General features: G+C 40.4%; 1 protein-coding gene across 3 annotated transcripts in view; it reads left to right on the top strand.

Annotated features, from left to right (window-relative positions):
• SAMD11 (sterile alpha motif domain containing 11) overlaps window positions 1-21,972 on the top strand; it is a 1,263,018-nt gene that overhangs the window by 923,626 nt on the left and 317,420 nt on the right. For all 3 annotated transcript variants that reach the window (XM_044063099.1, XM_044063100.1, XM_044063101.1), the window contains exon 7: window positions 17,139-17,283. In XM_044063099.1, the coding sequence (XP_043919034.1) occupies window positions 17,139-17,283 (145 nt within the window). The remainder of the gene's footprint in view (window positions 1-17,138; window positions 17,284-21,972) is intronic.

Here is a 21,972-nt window from a genome sequence, read left to right as displayed (position 1 = left end):
CACAGGTAACATGGTCAGCTACTGCTCCAACCATTCCCTAACTACAGCAAGCCCTACAGTCATGACTTTATTCACCTCTGCACAGGTAACATGGTCAGCTACTGCTCCAACCATTCCTTAACTACAGCAAGCCCTACAGTCATGACTTCATCCATCCTCTGCACAGGTAACATGGTCAGCTACTGCTCCAACCATTCCCTAACTACAGCAAGCCCTACAGTCATGACTTTATTCACCTCTGCACAGGTAACATGGTCAGCTACTGCTCCCACCATTCCCTAACTACAACAAGCTCTACAGTCATGACTTCATCCGTCCTCTGCACAGGTAACATGGTCAGCTACTGCTCCAACCATTCCCTAACTACAGCAAGCTCTACAGTCATGACTTTATTCACCTCTGCACAGGTAACATGGTCAGCTACTGCTCCAACCATTCCCTAACTACAGCAAGCCCTACAGTCATGACTTCATCTGTCCTCTGCACAGGTAACATGGTCAGCTACTGCTCCAACCATTCCCTAACTACAGCAAGCTCTACAGTCATGACTTTATTCACCTCTGTGAGTGGATTACTGCTAAAAAAACTCATACTAAATGCCCCCAAAACTAAATCTGTGCTTTTTGCTACTAAACAATAATTCAGATCCAAGAACACTTTAACAGTCTATGATCACCACAAGCATCCCCTAGAGCAGGTCTTCTTTTTCGAGTCTAGCTAGTTGCATCTCACTCAACATCTACCTGTATCTTGATAATACATGAAAATAAAATAATCCTGTAATTTTCTGGGCACAAAAATATCCCCTTTCCTCTCACTCCCAACCAGGTCTGCAGTAGGGAAAGGAATCCTACTCTCTCAACTCAAATTCAGCCTCCATCTTATATCAGCAGCTTCTGCTAAATCATCACCACTGTTGTAGATTTATTAAATACTGTTCCTAAGATCTTAATTGTTCAAACTCTTAGAAGCACACACTCTTCCTCCTTTAACATCAGAACTAATAAGACACACTTCCATGTACACTCAGGCCCTAAAACACAAATCCCACAATGCAAACTACATATCTCTGACCATGCATTCTCAGATGTTCTTCATGTTTCACTGTTGCAGTCATTACATTTGGGTAATCTGCTGGCAGATTGCCCTCAGTCGGCCTGATTAACAAAATCTTGGGTCCTGCATTGGTTGCTGTCCCTTCTTACATGACATCAGGTCGATAGGGGTATAAAACATGCAGCCGACACCATTATATCTGTCTTTCTTGCAGTGCGGTACCTGAAGCAGAAGCAGTTCGCAAGTGCCAGTTGGCCAACTCCTGAAATTTTCGTTTTCGAGTTTCAGAACCAAAGTCTTCAACTTAAAGCTAAGTACCCCATTGAGGAAACTTTTTCTTGCTCCTTACCGATATCAGTAAAAGTTAATAATTGCATTACTTGTGGAAAGCAAATACCTCATAAAGATTTTCATTTGTACTGTATTCCTTGCCTAGGCCCTGACCACGACGTACCTTGCTGTTGGTTTTGTGCTTTATTTAATCAGCGCACTGTCCGTCGTTGGTACATTTTTGCCTCTAAATATTTCTGTTCTCGGTTTAATTATCCAGAAATGATGTCGGTTAGCCATCCGACTACCGGAATTCCGAAAAAAACGCAAAGAAAAAGACAGAGATAGGCCGTCGAGGTCCAAAACTGCCGACGACGCTTCTCCTATGCCAGTTGCCAGTTCGCTGGTACTCAGTGATGCGCTTTCGCAGCCCCTGATACCCGCTAATTCGGACTCACAGGCCTCTACTGATTCCCATTCAGAGTCCGGTATGCCGCGAGATGCTTCACCTGTGGAACCCGTGGATGTCTCTACCTTGGATGGGTCTGGAGCCGCTGTGCAGGCACCAGCTTCTGAGGGTGTATTCAGGCCAACAGACTTGCATATTAAACCGACTCCACCTTCTGTACTAAGGCCTAAATCTCGATCTATGTTTAAAAAACCAACTCCCAGACCATATGGTCAGGCCCCTATGCCTAAAAAACAAATGATCAAAATGGCTGAAGATCTTATAACTCTAATCAGGGATAGTCACATTCTAAGAGGCCTAGGGCTGAGCTTGACTATGAATCTTTTGATCAGGACTCTGTTTCTTCTAATTCTTCCATTGACCTGGATATGTCCATACCTACTTATGAGGATTCTGATGCAGAGAATTCCATTCCCTCTGCCCCCCCCCCCCACCCCGAGGACTTTTCTTTTGGTGAAACTGTACATACCTTAAGGGAGCATTTCCACTGGGAAAGTCAGGAATTTTCTGAATCTGAAAAGAGGCTTAGGGATTTCCTTCTACCTCAGCATAGGTCTTTGGCTATTCCTCCTGTACTAGACATTGTTGATGATGTGTTCTCGGAATCTAGTTTGGCCCCTGATTCCCTGCCTCTGGCTCCTAGTAAACCGGACAGATACTACAGGGTTCCTGAGTCCCACAAGTTCCTTTTCAAAATCCTGTTGCGGATCCAGAAGCCATTTTTCAGGGGCCCAAGGGCATTAAGGCTTCTACTGCTAAAAATCCTTCCCCTTCTGATAGAGACTCCAGGGCGCTGGATAGATGGGGTTTATACTTCTGCAACCTTGGCAATCAGGGCTTTAAATTGCCAATTTCATATGTTAAAATATCAACAGCATGTTATTGGACTGCTTAAACAGAAAATTATGTTGATTTCTGACTGTGTGGAAAATAAAGATTTACAGGATTTATTGCATTCTGCTGAACAAGTTGGAAAACATACTTTGCAATGTGGTTTTGATTCTTTAGAGGCCTCTTGCAGGACTGCTGTTACTGGGTCTGTGCTTAGACGGCATGCTTGGCTTAAGGAGCAATTTCTGCCTGATCATGTTAAAGCAAAATTGTTGGATGCTCCTTTAAATCAGGACCGCCTGTTTGGCAGTAAGGCTGAAGAAGTTCTAAAAAAGATGGAAGATAAAGGTAAATCTGTGCAAACTGTAAAAGATTTCTTACAAATGCAACCTCCAAGATTTAGTAGGCACTGGCCTACTAAGAATTGGTCCTTTCCAGCTCCTTCCAGATACACTCAAGCCAAACCCAGACACACCAAAAGCACCAGGTTTCAGTCCCAAGGGATTCTCAGAACTAAGCAATGGGGGGCCTCGACTTCCAAATCTGGAAATAACAAGACACCCCCCCTATGGTAAACAGTCTCAATGACTTTCCTTTAAAATTACCAAGCACTTACCTTTTAGCCACCCCTTTGTGGGGAAAGATTGCTCTTCATGCAAAAAACTGGGAATTCATAACCCAGGACAAATGGGTTTTAAATATAGTGTCCCAGGGATACAGATTTCATTTCCACATGTTGCCAACACCTAACGGGTGGCCAGACCTGCCCCCAAATCAGTGGGCAGAGGCTCAAAAACAAGTACTTTCCCTCTTAAACATGGGGGCTATTCAACCGGTACCAGAAGGGGAAAAGGGACAATGTTTCTATTCCAGGTTTTTCCTGGTACCCAGAAAAGACAAATCATGGCGTCCAATTCTGGACCTGTCTACTCTAAAGTCCTTTCTGGACATTCCAAAATTCAAGATGCTGACTCTTCACCAATTACTTCCTATGCTAGGCAAAGATGCCTGGTTGGCAACTCTAGATTTAAAAGAAGCATACCTGCACATCCCATTCAGGGAATCTTGCAGAAGATACCTACGCTTCAAAGCAGGCTACTTGCATTATCAGTTCTCTGCACTGCCCTTTGGCTTGTCTACTGCGCCCAGAGTATTCACAAAATGCCTGGCCCCAGTAATTGCAGTTTGCAGGCAAAGAAATATTCAAATATATCCATACCTGGACGATTGTCTAATTCAGGCAGAAAACCAAGCCATACTTCCAAATCATCTGGCATTTGTAAAAAGGGTTCTAACTTGTCTAGGGTACACCATAAATGAAAAGAAATCACAACTGGTACCCTCTCAACAGATTAAATTCCTGGGTGCAAGCTTGAATACAACTGCCCAGATGCCAGAAAAGCAAATTCATTTGGTAACTTACTTCAAACAAGTGGCCATAAAAACCCTGCTATCTGCAAGACAAATACTGCAAGCCTTGCATTTCATGGCCTCCTGCATTCTTCTAATTCCATATGGAAGACTGCATATGAGGAAACTTCAGTGGTTCTTAAAAAGTCTATGGAGTCAACATTGTCACAGCCTGGAAACAATGATTCCTATCTTACCTTGCCTACGCCTGGATTTCCTATGGTGGGGAGAGGCCTGCCACCAAAACAAGGGACTGCCATTCACACTACCCCCTGCCACCCAAACTCTAACGACAGACAAATCAGACTATGCATGGGGGGCTCACCTGGCAGGGAAGTGCATTCAGGGAAAATGGAACCCAAATCAAATGCACCTACATATCAATCAAAAAGAAATGTTAGCTGTACAGAATGTTCTGACAGCCTTCAAGGACTACATTCATCCAGGACAACTAATGGTAAAGACGGACAACACCATGGTTTTGTGGTACATAAACAAGCAGGGGGGTACACATTCCTACCCCCTCTGCAGACTAGCCATGGAATTGTGGAACACGGCCTTGAGCTACCAAGTGCAACTACAAGCTCGATTCCTGCCAGGAAAACTGACTACACTGGCAGATGGACTAAGCAGAAATCTCATGGACCCACACGAGTGGAAACTGGAACCATGGATTTTCAACATGTTGACAAGCAGATGGGGGAGCCCAGACATAGATCTATTTGCCTCCCCCCAGAACTACCAGTTGGTCAAATTTTGCACAAGGACTCGTCACAAAAAAGCCTGGGAAGTGGATGCCCTGTCCTTCAGCTGGAAAAACCTATCAGTCTACGCCTTTCCCCCTCTGCCTCTGTTCTCCAAAGTTCTGCTAAAACTCAAACAGGACAAACCAAAAATGATTTTGATTGCTCCAGACTGGCCACGCCAACACTGGTACCCACTCCTGCGCAGTGTGTCACAAATATCTCCATGGCACCTGCCTCAGACACCTTCCTTCCTGTCTCAGCAGGAGAACCAAATTCTGCACCCTCAGCTCCCAACATTGAACCTTGCAGCTTGGCTAATCACTTAAATTCACCCTTAGCATCCCTCAGCAAACCTGTGATGGATGTCATCTTGGAAGCGAGAAGACCTAGTACTAGAAAATCTTATGCTGACAAATGGAAAAGAGTCTGTGCCTGGAGCCAGTCTTTACGGATGAGCACAGCAGCGCCCAATTTACCTCAGATTTTGCAATACTTAACTGAGATGCTTCACAAGAGCATGTCTTTTTCCTCTATTAAAATCCATGCTTCAGCTATTTCAGCTCACTATAACACAGAACCACCCCTCTTTTCTCATCCCCTGCTCAAGCAGTATCTCAGAGGGGCAGAGAACTTGAGACCACCCAGGAGAGCTCCTACCCCTGTGTAGGACCTTAACTTTGTTTTGGAAAAGCTCACTTTACCTCCTTTCGAGCCAGCTGCTACTGCAGACTTAAAATTTCTTTCTTGGAAAACATCCTTCCTGTTAGCAATCACTTCAGCTAGAAGGATATCTGAATTACAGACCCTTATGACAGTGGAGCCTTTCATCATCTTTCATGCGGACAGGGTATCTCTGAGGACCAATCCATCCTTCATGCCCAAGGTGGGTTCCAGTGTGGCTCTTAACCAGTCCATTCATTTGCCAACCTTCTATCCCAATCCGCAGAACAAAGGGGAATGGATTCTGCATTCCTTGGACGTGCACAGACAACTTAGATTCTACTTGGACAGAACTAAATTTCTAATAAAATCTGACCAATTGGTAGTGGCATTTGCTGCTGGGGCAGAGAGGAAGGCTATTTCAAAACAAACCATTTCTAAATGGATAAGCCATTGCATTCATTTCTGCTATAAGCACCATGGAAAACCTATCCCCCAGGGGATCAGATGTCATTCCACCAGTGCGGCATCTACTTCTGCGGACTTTCTCAGAGGTGTTCCTACCAGGGATATTCTAGAAGCTGCTACCTGGAGTTCAGTACATACTTTCACCAAGCATTATCATTTACCAATTTTCTTTAAATCCAGAGCTGGCTTTGCCACTGCTGTCTTACAGGGCCTTATAGCTGGCCCTAATGCTGTATAAATCCATCCTCCCAACCATAGCTTTGGGAATCAACCCAAATGTAATGACTGCAACAGTGAAACACGAAGAACATAATACAGTTGTATAAACTTACCATAAATGTAGATGTTCGAGTGTATTCACTGTTGCAGTCCTGGTTACCCTCCCTCCAGCCCCGTTTTTCTCTTACTATACTTCTACTTTCTTTTATTATGCTTAAAAGCCTTTTTGGTGTATTTGCTTTTGGTTGGAGGTATATTTTTGTGTTTTTAATTTTATTTGCTCCCCATTTGGGGGCACCTGACATCTGGGGCAAGAAAAACTGATGTAATGGCGTCGGCTGCATGTTTTACACCCCTGACGACCTGACGTCATAGAAGAAGGGACAGCAACCGACACTGGACCCAAGACTTTGTTAATCAGGCCGACTGAGGGCAACCTGCCAGCAGATTACCCAAATTTAATGACTGCAACAGTGAATACACTCTAACATCTACATTTATGGTAAGTGTACACAACTGTACTTTATGCCCAGACTGTGGGAGTCCCTTCCTCCTGAAATTAAAGACGCATCCTGTTATTCCAAGGTGCATGCTGTACTAAAAGCACATTTAGTTAAACAGAATGTACTTGTCACCCCTCGGGTCGCATCACTTAACTGTACTTTAACTCTTCTCCACTGTACTTAACCACTGAGATCCTTCGCTCCTTTTCATATCAGTAATTTATTCTACTCTAATTTTTCAAATGTTTTGAAACTTTTGTGCATATTAGAAATGAATACATTAAATTTACTATGTTTCCTAAAGACAACTCTGTCATTGCACTGTTTTACCATCACTTATGTGTTATTGTCTATTTTGTATGTCCGGCAGTTATTTTTTTACCCCAGGTTGAGATTGAAATTGGTCAGAAACTGATCTGTGCTCTGCCACTGTAAAAAAATTCTAACAAAGGAAGAAAGTGAGGTAGCTTCATATTTTTTCCTTAGTTGGGATCGGGAGTTTTGGCTTGTACATGGAACAGGGTAGAATTAAAATGAGAACTCCTAATGCAAGGTTATTCGTGTTTACTTTAGATGGTTCCTGTGAAATTACATCAGAATGATATATTAATGATGTTTTTGGTGTAGTGAATAAGGAGACAGCAAGATGGAAGAGGGTACGCATTAGGGTGAAAGAAGTGTTGGCCATGTGGTAAATGAAAGTGGCTTTAAATATAGATGAGAGATAGGATTATTTCATCATATTACTGCATACCTGAATCTTTTAGTTCTCAGAAAAAAGCATTATGAACAACAAATTAGGGAAATATATTTACAATGTCTGGCTTTTATTGAAATGCATTTCCTTTTAAACTATGAATGATAAAGAGTCCCATTTCTGCTTTGGTTAAATTGTTCATGTAATTTATTTCCCCTAATTGAATGTTTCTTGTAAAGGGTGACATTTAAAGTGTGAGATCAAGTTAGTAGTCCAAACTGTGTAGCAACCATCATAGAATTAAACTAATGTTGTTGCAGAACAATATTTTACAGTTACATACTTTTTATTCTTTATTGAAAACAGTTTTAAGATAACAGTACATAATCTAACTTTAGTAACTTTTGCAACAATTAAAATAGCTGTGAATCTAGTGCGTAGGTCCAATGGAACATGTGGTTGTAGTAATCTCAAATAGTACCCTTTGCAAGAAACATGTGCTTGTAACACTTAGTCATAAAAGGATTCCCTTTGGGGTGGGCGTGGGTTTGAAGAAAAGGTTTCAAAAAGGCATTGCTTGTTTCAGAATGCTGTTTCTTTCCATTGTTTTTCTTTGTGGGGAATGTAGGGCACACGCAGTTTTGAAGTACTGAAATGATGCCTGATGAAGGTATGTATTATGCTTTTCCTTTTAAATATTTTGTTTGATTTTAGTAGTTTAGATTAAGTTTTCAAAAAATGATGACATTGTGTATTGTATGCACATTCAGCCTCAAAAAATTTTTTTTTTCTTTTTTGTCTTCAAAGTAAACAGAGACCCAAATAAATGTAGAGGTGTCATATCAAGAGAGGCAAGCCCCAGCAGTGGGAGTGAAAAGGAGACCTGAACACTTCTTAGAGGCGGGGAATCTCTTTGTGGTTAACCATATGAGGGGATACCCAGCATAAATAATGTCATTCTTAAGGCAGATGTGTAATTAGAGAAGGATCATGTTTTGCTTGATTTTTTCATTCAGAATACATCAGATATACATTTAATCTTTTTGTTTCCACACCTTCACTTTGCTAAGCTATATGCCTCCTGTAATCATCATAGTGCATGTTTTTATTGTATTATTTATTCACTCTTTGTTAACTCGGTTAGTTGCATTAGGCCATCAACCCCTTTTTGGTGGAGATTTCAGGTAGTGTTTATACTGACTGACGAAATTTGATCAGAGCACAGAGGAGCATCCCCTACTGTTTTCCATTAAGTGACTTGGGGTTTTTTACATCCACGTGAGTTACCACAAACTCAAGTAGATGGGACTTTGGTTTAACTTCCCCTTCTAAAGGACAGCACACTCACAAGTCCAACACCCCCCCTTAATTTATTTATTGTTACCAGCATGTATTTCCCTCCCTCTCCCCCATGCCTTGCCTGTAGAATTGAGTGCTGGAAGTATGTTTCCTCCTTTGTGGCTCATAGTCCGGCATCAACCAATATCCCCGTTGCCTATCTGACAAGTTCCTCCAGGTTTTAACAGGAGATGTCAGGCAGTGGATAATCTCAACTCTCCTTCCAAGAGTACGGAATTGGCCTTCAGTTGCTCAGTCCCCCCCCCCCCACACACACACACACACACACACACACTCTCTCTCTCGCTCTCTCTCTCTCTCTCTGGCACGCAGGTCCCTAGTCAGATTTGAGTGGCTTGTGTCATAGTGTGGAAGATCAGCAAGTTACCATGTGTATCATCAGGCTGTAAGACTTAAGGTGTGGTGTTACTGTTACTGTGAGCAGCACAGTGGCTCAGGTTAAGGGGCCTTCCTACAGTTCCAGGCTTCACTATGATCTGTGGTTACTATCTGTACACCTTGTTTGTTATGACTATGTGGATTTGGTTTTGTTTTCTTACGTTTTTCAAAAACATGCTGACTGACTGCTTTAAAATCCATCTGTATTACATCTGAGTTTTATTTTGTGGTCTGGGCTGTATGTAAAAAGGATTTACAAAAGATCACTTATCTTATCTGTTTTACAAATAAAGTTTAAAAAAGGCTGATATTCATGTTTGTTTCTGTTTTGTGTTTGTCAACAGAGAAAATTTAACATAGACAGTACTGCACTGTTTTTGACACAGCAGTTGGCACCCATTGTTGCCTGTTTTCCAGGCAGTCTGAGGTGGTGATTTTGGGTGACGTTCTGACAGGGAATACTAATATAAATGTAGAAACTGTGGATTTGTGTATGGTCATTTAAAAATAAGGGTGGTTGTGTTTCTGACATCAAATGAAATTTGTGTTATGCTCTCAAGAAATGTCATGTGATCTCTGACATCTGCTTGACTTTCTGTTGAAAATGCCAGTGGTGACTGCAGGATCAAAGAAAGTCGTGTTTTGTGCAGGGGTGGGAAATCCCTGTTGTTTTACTGTAAAATCACTTTCTGAGCAGTAAGGGTGTAGGATAATTTCACTTTCATCCCATACACTGGTTGTATATGTAGGCAGATGTTATTCTAAAATTAGTCCAGTCTGTCTAAGATGAATATTTACTTAAATTAACATCAGTATCACTTTTTTAAAACACATACAAAGAGCAAGTGGAAAACTGAGCAGTATGTGGAGGTGGGGACTCTCTGTCTAAATATAATAGGCAGTTTTTCCTGAAGGCATTATGTCAGTATGGGTTTCTGTTAGCAACTCTGAAGTTTAACATTTTAAAAGGTGAAATGATACACAATAGTACAGATCTGTTTATGTGGCTGACTTGCAGGGTTTGCGAATATTGGCATTTAGCCATTTTGTCTGTATAACAATCCAGATCATTGCACTAAAAGTTAGATAAAAAAATTAACTTAAAAATTTTTGGAGACCTGCCCCCCCCATGCCTTCAGTGAAAATGGGTTCTTTTCAATTTGGGCTTTCACAGCATTCAAATGTCAATAAATAAATAAAATAGACCATGGATGTTTGCGTCTGGCAAAGATGTATTCACTGCAGTGGTACAGCATAGTGCGTAGTGGCAGACACATAACCAAGATTTGGCATAGTAAACCCTGTATTGTGCTGTCTGGCCAAGAAGAGGCAGGGGTAGGTCTACAGCAGAGAAACTGGAACTGAACTGTTATTCCCCCCAGTGGTGTGATCAGCTGGGACAGAAGAACAAATAATTCAGTAAGGCGGTGGGGTGGGGCTTAATATTCAGGGTAAAAAGGAACAAGTAAATAAAAGGATTACACATATACCAGCCTGCTGGCACAGAGGTAAGGTGTGTGTCTCTGTCAGCAGTGATCTGGCTTCATGAATGAACTCATAAATAAAGGGATTACACATATAGCAGCCTGCTGGCACAGAGGTAAGGGGTGCGTCTCTGTCACCAGTGATCCGGCTTCATGAATGAACTCATAAATAAAAGGATTACACATATAGCAGCCTGCTGGCACAGAGGTAAGGTGTGCATCTCTGTCACCAGTGATCTGGCTTCATGAATTAACTCATAAATAAAAGGATTACACATATAGCAGCCCGCTGGCACAGAGGTAAGGTGTGTGTCACTGTCAGCAGTGATCTGGCTTCATGAATGAACTCATAAATAAAGGAATTACACATATAGCAGCCTGCTGGCACAGAGGTAAGGTGTGTGTCTCTGTCACCAGTGATCCGGCTTCATGAATGAATTCATCTTACTGGTGAGTTTCACTGGAGTGATTAAGATGACAAGAAAAACCCTTACTATACAAGGGAAGGGAATAGATGTATCACTGTTTGAGCAGTGCTGGTGGAGGCCTAGAGGCTAGCACAACACACAAACTCATCAGTAATACAAAACAGGGGGAGGTGTGACAGGTATCTGTTGTGCAGTGTGCAGTAATCTGTGATGCTCACATCTAATGTCACAACACATAGTGTCCGCTAGTCAAGGCTTATGACTGACTTCCTCTGAATGCTGGCTTCCACTTGTTTGCACGCTGCCTAGCACATCTTCCCACATATGCACATTCTCCATTTCTTAGGAAGCTGGAGTCCCTCCCAACAAACAGATACATCTGGGATCAGACAGAACAGAGGATTAATAAGGGTTGTCATTGAGTGGGCTGGAAAGGTTGGAAATCCTGAGGTTTCCCTGAGCAAGTGGGAAATGAGGGAAGAGAAGCTTACACACAGTCTTAAAAATGGGATACGCTGGGAGGGGTTGAAGTCCAGAGGATTGTGGGAGCTGGATGGGAAATACTGGAGGAAGGAGACAGAAACTGATATGTAGCATTCACTTTCTTTTTACACCTATAACAGACCGTAGGAGGTTGATAACCGACCCTAGAAGGTTTATGTACGGAGTCTTGCCTTCTTTTCCTTATGTCTGCGTTTTCTAAACCTGTTTTCTGTAACTCAGTTAGCCTGTCCCTTACAATCCTGTTTAAAATCACACTAACCCAGGACTTTAAGTACTTCATTTAAGTTGTAGTAAAACAATAAGCAAATAACTACATGTATTCCCCCCTCACTGTTTCATTTGCTTTTGGGTGGAAGGGAAGTTAGGGATGATGGGTTGAGTCCTTCTGGTCAGCACATACCACACACCTTCTCTCGAGTGCTTTTTTTTTGGATCTGACATTTACCTGTTTAAACAGATAACCAGATCACTTACTTTTCAGCCCTGCATCTCTGTGATATAGCTGTTACTTCATGTGCATAAGTCTGAAATTCTTTCTATAACAAGCAACGTAATGCTTTGTCTTCTATCATTATTTTTTTGAACAGATGTCAAACTACAAAATAATTTGGACTAATTGTGTGGGCTGATTTGCTCTAATATTGCCATCTTTGTAGATTATTACCAGGGAATACAGTGTCATAGTGTATGCACTTATCTCTTCCTTTATTGTAGTATTTTCAGTGCATCTGGTTATAGACTGTATACCGTTATGAAAATGAAACTCTTGTTACAGTCCTTTCAAACTGCTCTTTTTCCTTCCCTAATTAATGTTTATGCACCCCTGCTTTTTTAAGCCGACTCCTTCCCGTCCTGGAAATTTGCATCACTTTGGAGAATAGGCGCCTGTTTACTTTTATCATATTATTGATTAAGACCATTTAAAGTATTTCTGTGATCCATTTGCCTCCATATTTTTAAGTTATGTTGCTTTTGCCTTCATGGTTAGTTTCGTATGGTCCAAGAATAATATCCTTCAACAAGATTTGAACCCTTGAAACTGAGTCATCGTACTTTTCATATGATTTGCTTCTCAAAATTTGTTGCTTCATCTTTATGGAAATTTATACCTCCAAGATTTGCTTCTCCAGCCTATCTTAAAGAGAGGATGCACTTATAAAATCTGTTTGTTGCACCTTTGAGGATGCAGACCCAACTTTCATCATTATTTGGTAGGACATGCACTGCTAACACTTGACTTAACCTTATTTAGAGGTGATTTAACCTTTCCGGATTTTCAGTGTATTTGTACTGTATGTCATAGTCATAGGTTAGTACTAGGCTAACTGCTCTTACGAGCCATTGTAAGCCTAGCCAATTATCCCTTGTGAGACTCAAACCTTGCACATTGTGTTTGTAAGGCAAATGCCTTAACCATTAGGCCATCCTCTTATTTCTATTTTGGAGAGACTTGTTTTTCTGGATTTCTATTGGCTGCTTGAACCACCATCTTCATGATGACTTGTACCTTGAAGATTCCATCCATCTAAAACTCATTCCTGTTCTCATGTAGACTTTTTAAACAGTTTCTATGTGTTATTTGCATGTGCCATACAGTTTTTGTAAATTATTTGTGTGCCAGATTTCACACCATATGACTGTTATGCTAATGCCAATTAATTGAAACCTATTAGAATAAAAAACACAGGCGCATGCATTGCTTTTTGTGGAGGGGTTGCCCCAACCCCATTTTTATAATCCCATATGGCTTCTTTCCATCTTTTTTTTGTTGTGTTTGACCAGACCACCAATCAAAGAAGAAATCTTATTATAACCAGAGAAGGTAGGCCAAGCACCAGGCAGTTTTTCCACCTTCAGGTCCCCCTGTAAATTCTCCTACGAGGCAGAATTCACGGTGTACTACATTAGAAGACTGCACATGGAAGGACAAATCTCTGATTTTGGCTGTGCATTGTCATCATCAGGGACCCATGGGTTCTAGATGTGATCTCAAATGACCATGTTCAGCACCTGTATGTTCCTGAGCTGTCTAGATCTTTCTTAGGACACTGTGTGCTTTCCACAGAGTTCTTTTAACATATCCAAAGTCTACTAAAAGGGACCTTAAAGATTCTTCCTTCTTTGGAAAGAACAAATATTCCTAACACCTTCTTGTCAAAGTTAGTCTTTTTTTTCCTTATTTTGGATCTCAGTAATTTCAGCAGTGACATCTGGTATGCTCAGTTGTGGATGGTGACTGACCGTATTATTATACCAGAGCTTCAGCAACAGGCTTAAATGGTGTAAATGGACATGGCATGTAAGTATTCAGCAGTTTCACAAGAAATTATTTCTTTTCACTCTTAAGCTGGCATCACCTTCAGAGCAAGGCCTGTCATGTGTGCATCTGTGCCCAAAGCATTTACAAAGATGTTGACTGTGATGGTTGAATTCTTGAAAGCGGAGAGTCCCCTAGTGCTTCTCTACTTTGATGATGGCTTTTGGAGGCCCCAACAAGGGACATAGTGATTGTAGCCCTTTCCTAGTTCCTCTTTGGTTGCAAGCCTCAGTGTAAGCATAAGCTGAGAACGTTGCCATGGACTGTGCATGTAAGATTCTCTTTATCGAGGCATAATTGGACACTGTTTAGTATTTCCAGGTTGCTGCCAAATAAGGAGTCTAAGACTTTGGACACGGTGGCAACAAAATGTTTTTCTCTACCTCTTTGGACCTTGTAGCCCTGGTCTACATCACATTGTCGAACTTTTAAAAGTTCGAACATCATATGGTTGACACCATATATTTGAACTTTAAAAGCTCAAAAACGTAATTAAAAAAAAACAAAAAAACTTACTTGAAGGTTGTAAGCAGGGGGGCAAGACCCCCTACATCCCCCGCTACTTAAATATACCAACTCCAAGATCGCATTACATTGCAGGAAAGGGAAAGTTTCCCTTATGGAGATCTCCGTTGAAACGTTCAAAGTTTTACAAGTTCGAACATATAGTTTTGACCATATGACGTTCGAACTTGTAAAAGTTTGACAATGTGAATGTGACCCTTATAGCCCTTATACCCCTTAATTATATGTTTTACCTGTGCCAGATCTATTCCATTCTTGTGGATCTACAAGAGTGGGCATTAACTAAGCCATACTGCACTACTGGATGTGGGTGTATCAGGATTTACCACAGCTGGTGTGGTTTGATCACAAGGGCAAAGCCCAAGTGATTCAAAAAAGTCACCTGTGGGTAAATCCTGACATACACCCACACACAGGAGTGGATCGTTGATATTTTACAATGACAATATTTAGGAAAGAAATTGCTTACCTTTCTTAAATAATGTCTTTCTATAACAGAACTTCAGTCTTCTTCCATGTTGTCTTCTGTAGGCTGAGGTACTGTACATGTATATTGGACTTGCATTTCTATGCGTGCATAGTAGTACATCAATGCAGTGCAGGAGAAGCAACGGAGAAAAAAGAATCTCCATTACTGTTTTTTTTTTCTCTTTTTTTTAATTTAAAAAGATGAGGTTTTAATAGGGACAGTTTTTCTCAAATTTTGCTCTGTCCCTCACCATATACCAACAGACAGTCTGGCCACTCAGTGGTACTTCAGCAGATAGACTTTTTCTTGTCAGATACACTCTGTTTACAACTGTTACCCTGGTTGGGCTGTCCATTCAGTGTGCACATTTTGCAATACTAATGATCTCTTATTGTATAATTTCCCAGTAACACACACCCTGTTCTGTATTACTGCTTGCTTATTATAAAGTAAATCCTAGAATGTCTATGACTGGAATGCTTATAGGAGAGGTTAAAAACTAATGGAGCACGGACTGACCCTATGGATTTTTTATTGGAGGTGCCAAAAATAGTGGTTAAGTATGACATGGCTTGTTTTCGAAACTATGACTTTTATTTATTTTATTTATTTAAGTTTGATGACCGGGGTAGTCCACTTGGCCATAAAGAGCCCATTTTCAGTGGAGGCCAGGGGAGAAAAGCTCCAAGAATTACAGTTACAATGATTAAAATGTTGCAAAAAACAAAACACACAATAGTATGTACAGAAAATTTAAAAATGACAGAAAAAATAAAAAACATATTTACATATACAAAACATATTTACATAAACAATTTGTCGTAAGATCATAGAGTACATCTTGACAATGGCTACTAGCCCTTGGCGGCTAGGTAAGCTGAACATTTACAGAATAGATAACTATTATGTCGGAGAGCTTGGCAAGGAAAGTTGTAAAACATATGGCTGCTAGGTCCTAGCAGGATTTTGTGCAAAAATTATTGTGAGGAGAGAAGTGCTTTTCTATATGTAGAGCATAGTAACATGGATAGTAGAGAGGTAATTCAGTTCACTTTTCTTATCTTTATAGGTAACTAGCACATGCACTTAATCTGGAGCCCTTTGTTTAGTCATTTTTTTGTCTTAAGTCATTTTTTTAATGCTTGCCACCTGTAATGGTGAAGTATAACCCTGTTCAGTTTGTATACATGTGCATATTGCAGGGGGCTTCATAAGGAGTGAATGTATAGTTGCTTATAATGGCATGGATTTAAAAATAAAGCGTGTGTATTGTGTGGGGGTGGGAAATGCACTCTACTTGGTCCTCTCTAATTAAGTGGACTTAGCGGTTGACATTGACGCACATTTCTTGAGTGGCTGAAATGAATCATTCAGGTGATGTGTATGTATCTGGAAACATAACAAAAATAGTAGATCAAAAGGCAGTGTGTTGAACAGAAGAGAACAAAGTCACATAAAAAGTTAGATATGACAGGGCATTCTGTACCCTTAGTTTCACACTGAATACATTTTCCGCAGTTTGTGGTTGCATCCTTTTTTACTACTTATAGTCTTTTAAAAACATCACACTGTTGGATTTCAGAGTGTAAAAACTGTCCTGAAAAGGAAGAATTTTTTAAACACCCCTTCATTAGGTGCTCAACTTCCTATATCTACTTAAGCTAAATTGGTATTTGACACACACTGTCCCTAGCAGTTTATGCTTCTTTAGTCACTTTGTGCCAGTTTTAAGTACTGTGTGAGTTAATGACTACTTTCTTGGCTTTGGGTTGGTTTAGATTTATGTTACAGTAAATACCACTTTCTGCACGAATGCCTAGAAGTGTGTTTGAGTCTATTCTGTACCCATTAGTGTATCATTCATGGTAAGGACGGCCTCAAATGCTACATAGAATGTTATGCTTCAGACAGTATCCATCTGCAGTACATAACTTCATAGTTTGAAACGCATGTAGACATATTACTAAACATATTATTCCATGTAGCATCCTTCTGCATTGGAATTGTTAGGTAACAAAAATAAGTTACTTAAATCCCACTACATTATTGCATCTGTTTAAGCTGCAGAGAGTTTGATTTTTTTTTTTAGTCACTTCCTGTAAGTACTGTTTGTTAATTAAATAGCTCTCCCACCTTTTTTTCCAGTGTTTAATTAATTTATTTTTGTCCATTAAACTGTTAATCAGGTTTCCTGTTTGAGGTTCTCAGTTAATAAGATTAAGTGATGAAACTGATGTCTGTGGTTATGGTGTTTCTGTATAGGTCTTGTAACACCCATGCGTTTAAGTGGGTGTGGAAACAATTTACCTTTCTGTTGCCAATTATTATGTATTTTAATTTCCTAGACCTTCTTCGAGTTCGACAGGAGGCAGCTGCAGTTGTGAGGAACTCCAGTGTAATGGAAGCTCACATTCCCTCATCAAGTAACTCATCAAGCCAGAGAAGAAAACAGGGCTTGCCACAGCATCGTGACGCACACTTTACTGAGAGGTATGCTGTAAATGTCTGTTCTTTCCAAAGTTTTGCTACTGCTGCTTTTCTGACATGTCATTATTCTGTCTTTTGACAGAGTGCGTGTAGTTATAAATATTAGCACAGATTAGTAACTGTATTTCTTATTCTCCTTTTAATTATTACTTGTACTGCTCTTTTTAAGCGCACACACGTGTATGTGTGTACATGCGTGTGTGTATGTGTGTGTACATATGTGTGAGGAAGGGGGTAGTGCATTTAGATAATGTTCATATTAAGCAGAATTTAATAGGTTTGGAAAAATTACTGCTAGTCTTTAAGTAAAATGATTCATATGATTTCACAAGCCTTATTTCATTTAGTTTATCTTGATTTCACAAACCTTGTTATTTCATTTAGTTTATCTACAACATTTTATATACTATTTCCCATTGAATTTGATTGTGCTTTTATTAGAGACATTACAAAGGTGTAAGAACAAGTGTGATTTTTAAGCATTTTTTTATTATTTGTTTAGTACATATATAGTGCTCCTTTGACTCTGTTGAGCATAGTACACATGCTGAAAACACTTCTCACTAAGAATAAATTCAAAGAGTCATTAATCAGGCTACGTCCTACATGAGGAAATAGGATTTAGAAACTGCTTTGCTACATATATCCAAACAGAAAAGGAATCAATATAGTGTAAGCATTAGGACTTATTTTCATGTTATGTCATTAAATCTAATTTGGGGTCAAACATTTTCCACTCATTTCCATAAAACTCATTTGTACTTGAAATAATTATTTGTACTTGGTGAGCACTGTTATTGAAACATAATCACAGTGCTTATTTTATAGTGTTTATACAGTAAGTGACCCTGCGAAGCCACAGAACACGCTATAGGTACTGAAAAAACTTCTCCTTAAACATTGTAAAGCAATAATATGCCATTTAAAAAATTGCAGGTTGCTCAGTACTGCATTGTCAGAATGGTGAAAGGTTGCAATGAAGCCCTCTTCTGAGAAAGGGAAGCTACAGATATTGTGTTTTGGAGTGGAAGATTTAGAAAACTTAGTATGTAAAAACATCCTGTAGACCTGGCTTCATTTCTTTTAGCCTTCACTTGCTGACTTTCTGAGGGTTTGATTCTCATCTTTGGAAAGAAAAATTGTCTAGGAAAGCTGTACACCAAGCTAAGGGGTCCATTTTGCGACCAGATAAAACAGGATCTGACTGCTCATCTTAAAGCCAAGAACACCAGGCTAAGTGACTTTTGCTAAAATTGCTTAACATTATGTACTGATAAAGCCTGCATTATTTTTATTACTAAATTAGTACGTTTTTGCTTTTAATTAGTTTACTAGTTCTTTCTGATGGCAGAAGAAGGTTTATAGGCTAGTTGTGAGTGCTGCTTGCTGTTTAGTCCAAATTAAAGTGTCTTGCTATTGACTGTTGTACTCTTTTGAGGTTTTTGTTGTTTTATTTCTTTGTTACAAATAAGGACATTTAGTGTAAAATACCTAAAGCGCAGTGGTGTGGTACACTGCACTGTATAGATGTAGGCTTATGGATCCTTAACTTTTTCTGTACTACGTGCATTCCCCAATTCCTATTTATACTGTCCAACAGCGTGTTACGTGATGAGTCACATTGTGCACTTCTTGCTCCCCCTTGTTGTCTGCGGTAGCATATTACTGATCTACAGCATAAAATTAGCTCTAGGCTACTTGGTGTTGCCCCAAGCAGCACATACTTGCTCTACATAACTTATAATTGACTGATGTGCAACAACACTACAATCTCCATATCAAATGCAACTTAAACATCTCTTTTAAGGCTAAAAGTCTCATTTATCCTACCACTGTGCTAGGTGACAGGGAGAAATGCTAATGCCTCTGACACCTGCTATTAAATTAACTGGCCTAAAAGCCTAGCAAGGCTAACATCACCTCCCCCCAACAAAAAAGCAGCTGGTGCAAATACAATTTTTTGCATTGCATTTTTTTACCTCATGAGCTTTGTGTATCAGAATTAAGCTGCAGGATAAGTAGGACCTAGAGCCAGATGCAGCAGGAATCCTCAGGCAGAATTTGCCCAGGATGCATAGTGACTTCTACAGTTCCACAATGCCCCGCTTTTCCATTTTTCTCCAGTTTCTACCCCACATCAAAAAGAAGCTACAGCAACTCAAAATAACCCCAGAATAATCATTTGGATTTTTGTTTTCTTTTCTCAGTCTGGTAGGAGTTACCATTATCTGGTAGTCATGGCATCCTCCACCAGAAAGTGTGCGTGGGATAGATTCCCCCCTCCCCCAACTGATAGGCACACTAAGAGAGTTCTCTTTTTGGGGTAAGGCGACAACTTCTGTCACTAAAAGATTTTTTTATTGCTCAGTGATATGAATCACTGCAGATGTAGAAAAGCCACAGAGAATTTTCTACTGTCCGAAATTAAAGGAACTAGAAAATTGCTTCATGGAAGAATATTACCTACATTCAGCCCTCCTGCACTGAGCAGAGACAACCCCCATTGCAGAAGAAGAAAGGCTGAGAAATGGCAGTCTTTCTAAAAATATAGCTGAACCTCAATGTAAACTTAAAGTCATTAAGCCTTCAAGAGAACAGAAACTAGATTCCACATTAATTGTTGCTGAGTTAGCAACCACACTGGGTAAGGCTTCACATCAGAGAGCTTAGCTGTTTCCTGTCTAGCCACTATTCTCCCATCCAAGAACTCTCATCTCTCATCTTCCCCAAGAAAGATACCCATTCCACCCGTATGGGGGATTAAAAGAATAAAAACAAAACTAGATGAGCATGTGCAGCTTTCTGGATTGTATTTGTTTTCCATTTTAACCTTCTTTCTTTGTTGCACCACATCGGTTGAGCAGATAAACTTCTAGGGGGTTGGTCTGTTCTAAGAGAACATTTATTTATTTAACATTTGTTTACCGGGAAAGTCCGACTTGGAACAAAGCCAATTTTCAGCAGAGGCGCAGGGAGAAATGCGCCAGATGCATGTCTTTGTAACGTGGGAGGAAACCAGAGCACCCGGAGAAACCCACACAGACGCAGGGAGGACATGCAGACTCCACACAGAAGGTACCCCAGCGGAGAATCGAACCGGAGAACCTCTTGATATGAGGTGACAATGCAACTGCTGTACCACTGCCCCATCCAAGAAAGATAACCTGTTTAAGGAAAAAAAAGGTTAATTAGTTTAATGTAAGGAAAAAAAAACAAGTAAATAGAAGATTACCAGGGTTTTCGATTCATCAACTGCATCCTTCATTTATTCCCCACCTATTGCTGGCACCTAGAAGTACCTTGATTCTGTGCACCCACACACCCAGAGAAACAGGCAGGTACAATCCAACAGGAGAATTCAAATCTCCAAGCCTGGACAACACTAATTTAGAATAGACCCCCAGGACCAAAAACAAGGGTCAGAAGTGGATAGTACAACATAGGGCTCATCATTAGCAGTTGGGCAAGGCTATCCAAATGTCCAAAGACTAGTGGCAACTTAAGATGTCCTCACCTCTCTGTTAAACACAGACCAGCTTCCCTACACATTGAAGCCAGATGATGAGGCACTAGATTTGATGACACCTTCCCACAAGAACGAGATGAAGCACTGGAAATGTCTTAGACCCACAGGAGCCCAGATTTGCAAGCCACCCACTCCCCCTATATCCAGAAGAGACATTCTCTGTAGTATGTATCTGTCCCTCCATCATGTTTTATTTATGTTATAAAACAGATTGTGAACACTTAACCGGGTGTTTGTGCCCTACTGGGCATGCCAATGTGCAAGTCAGTCTGACAGGATACGGTCTGTTCAGGCTCTGTAAATGAGCATAGATCATTCCTCAGTTGCCTGTGTAACTCAGAGAAAACAGACAAGGCAGTTCAATGGCTATAATAAATGTGTTCAAATGTCTGAGCTATCTGTTGATAATCAGGTCGAACACTCTTTGCAGTGTAGATATGTTGCTTGGGATTTAGTGACTCGGTGCATCCTGTCGCTTCAGGCTCAAACCAGTGGCTCTTCTTGCAACTGTGGTCTATTTTGAACACTAGGAATTTATGGAGAAGCTTATATAGGGAAAATTTAAGGTTCTCATTTTTTTCTGCTGGTTTTATTTATTTATTTTGTTTTGTTTTGTTAACTGAGTAGATGGACAGGTACAAAGCACCTTTTCCAGCCACAACTTTTGCCAAGAAGGCAAGACATCAAAGCAAAACATTGCAGACAAATTAATTAGGACCAGGACTGATCCTCAGAAATTAAAGTTGAATCCAGGGGTGTTTCGGGAATTCGTCAGTCTGTGGGGGATTCCACTACCACTTCTGTTTGCCTCTAGCTGCAAAAGACAGTTAATCAAATTCTGCTCTAGGACTCCTTGCACGTGTGGTTGGAAGACAGATGTTTTTCATTCCAGTGCATGATATTCCCATGTCGTGGGTCCCTTTTGGCCCAGGCAACATTGGTTTTCCCCTTCTTTGAAAATGACCAAAGGCAATTACCACAAACTAAACTTCCTGCTAATGAACTAACTCACACAGGACAGGGGCAGTTTGATACTCCTCAGCCTCTCAGTATTTTCAGTTTATTGCCTAGATGGTTTTAGTACCTTTGAGGCACATTTTTATTTCTGAAGATGTGCAGCAGGTGTTAAAGGAGGCAATCCTATATGGATAAGTGGAAAAGGTTTT

Source organism: Protopterus annectens, chromosome 2.part1 (genome assembly GCF_019279795.1).
Source record: "Protopterus annectens isolate FY-2018-M chromosome 2.part1, PAN1.0, whole genome shotgun sequence".
Classification (NCBI taxonomy): domain Eukaryota; kingdom Metazoa; phylum Chordata; order Ceratodontiformes; family Protopteridae; genus Protopterus; species Protopterus annectens.
This window is presented reverse-complemented; position numbering and strand designations above follow the sequence as displayed.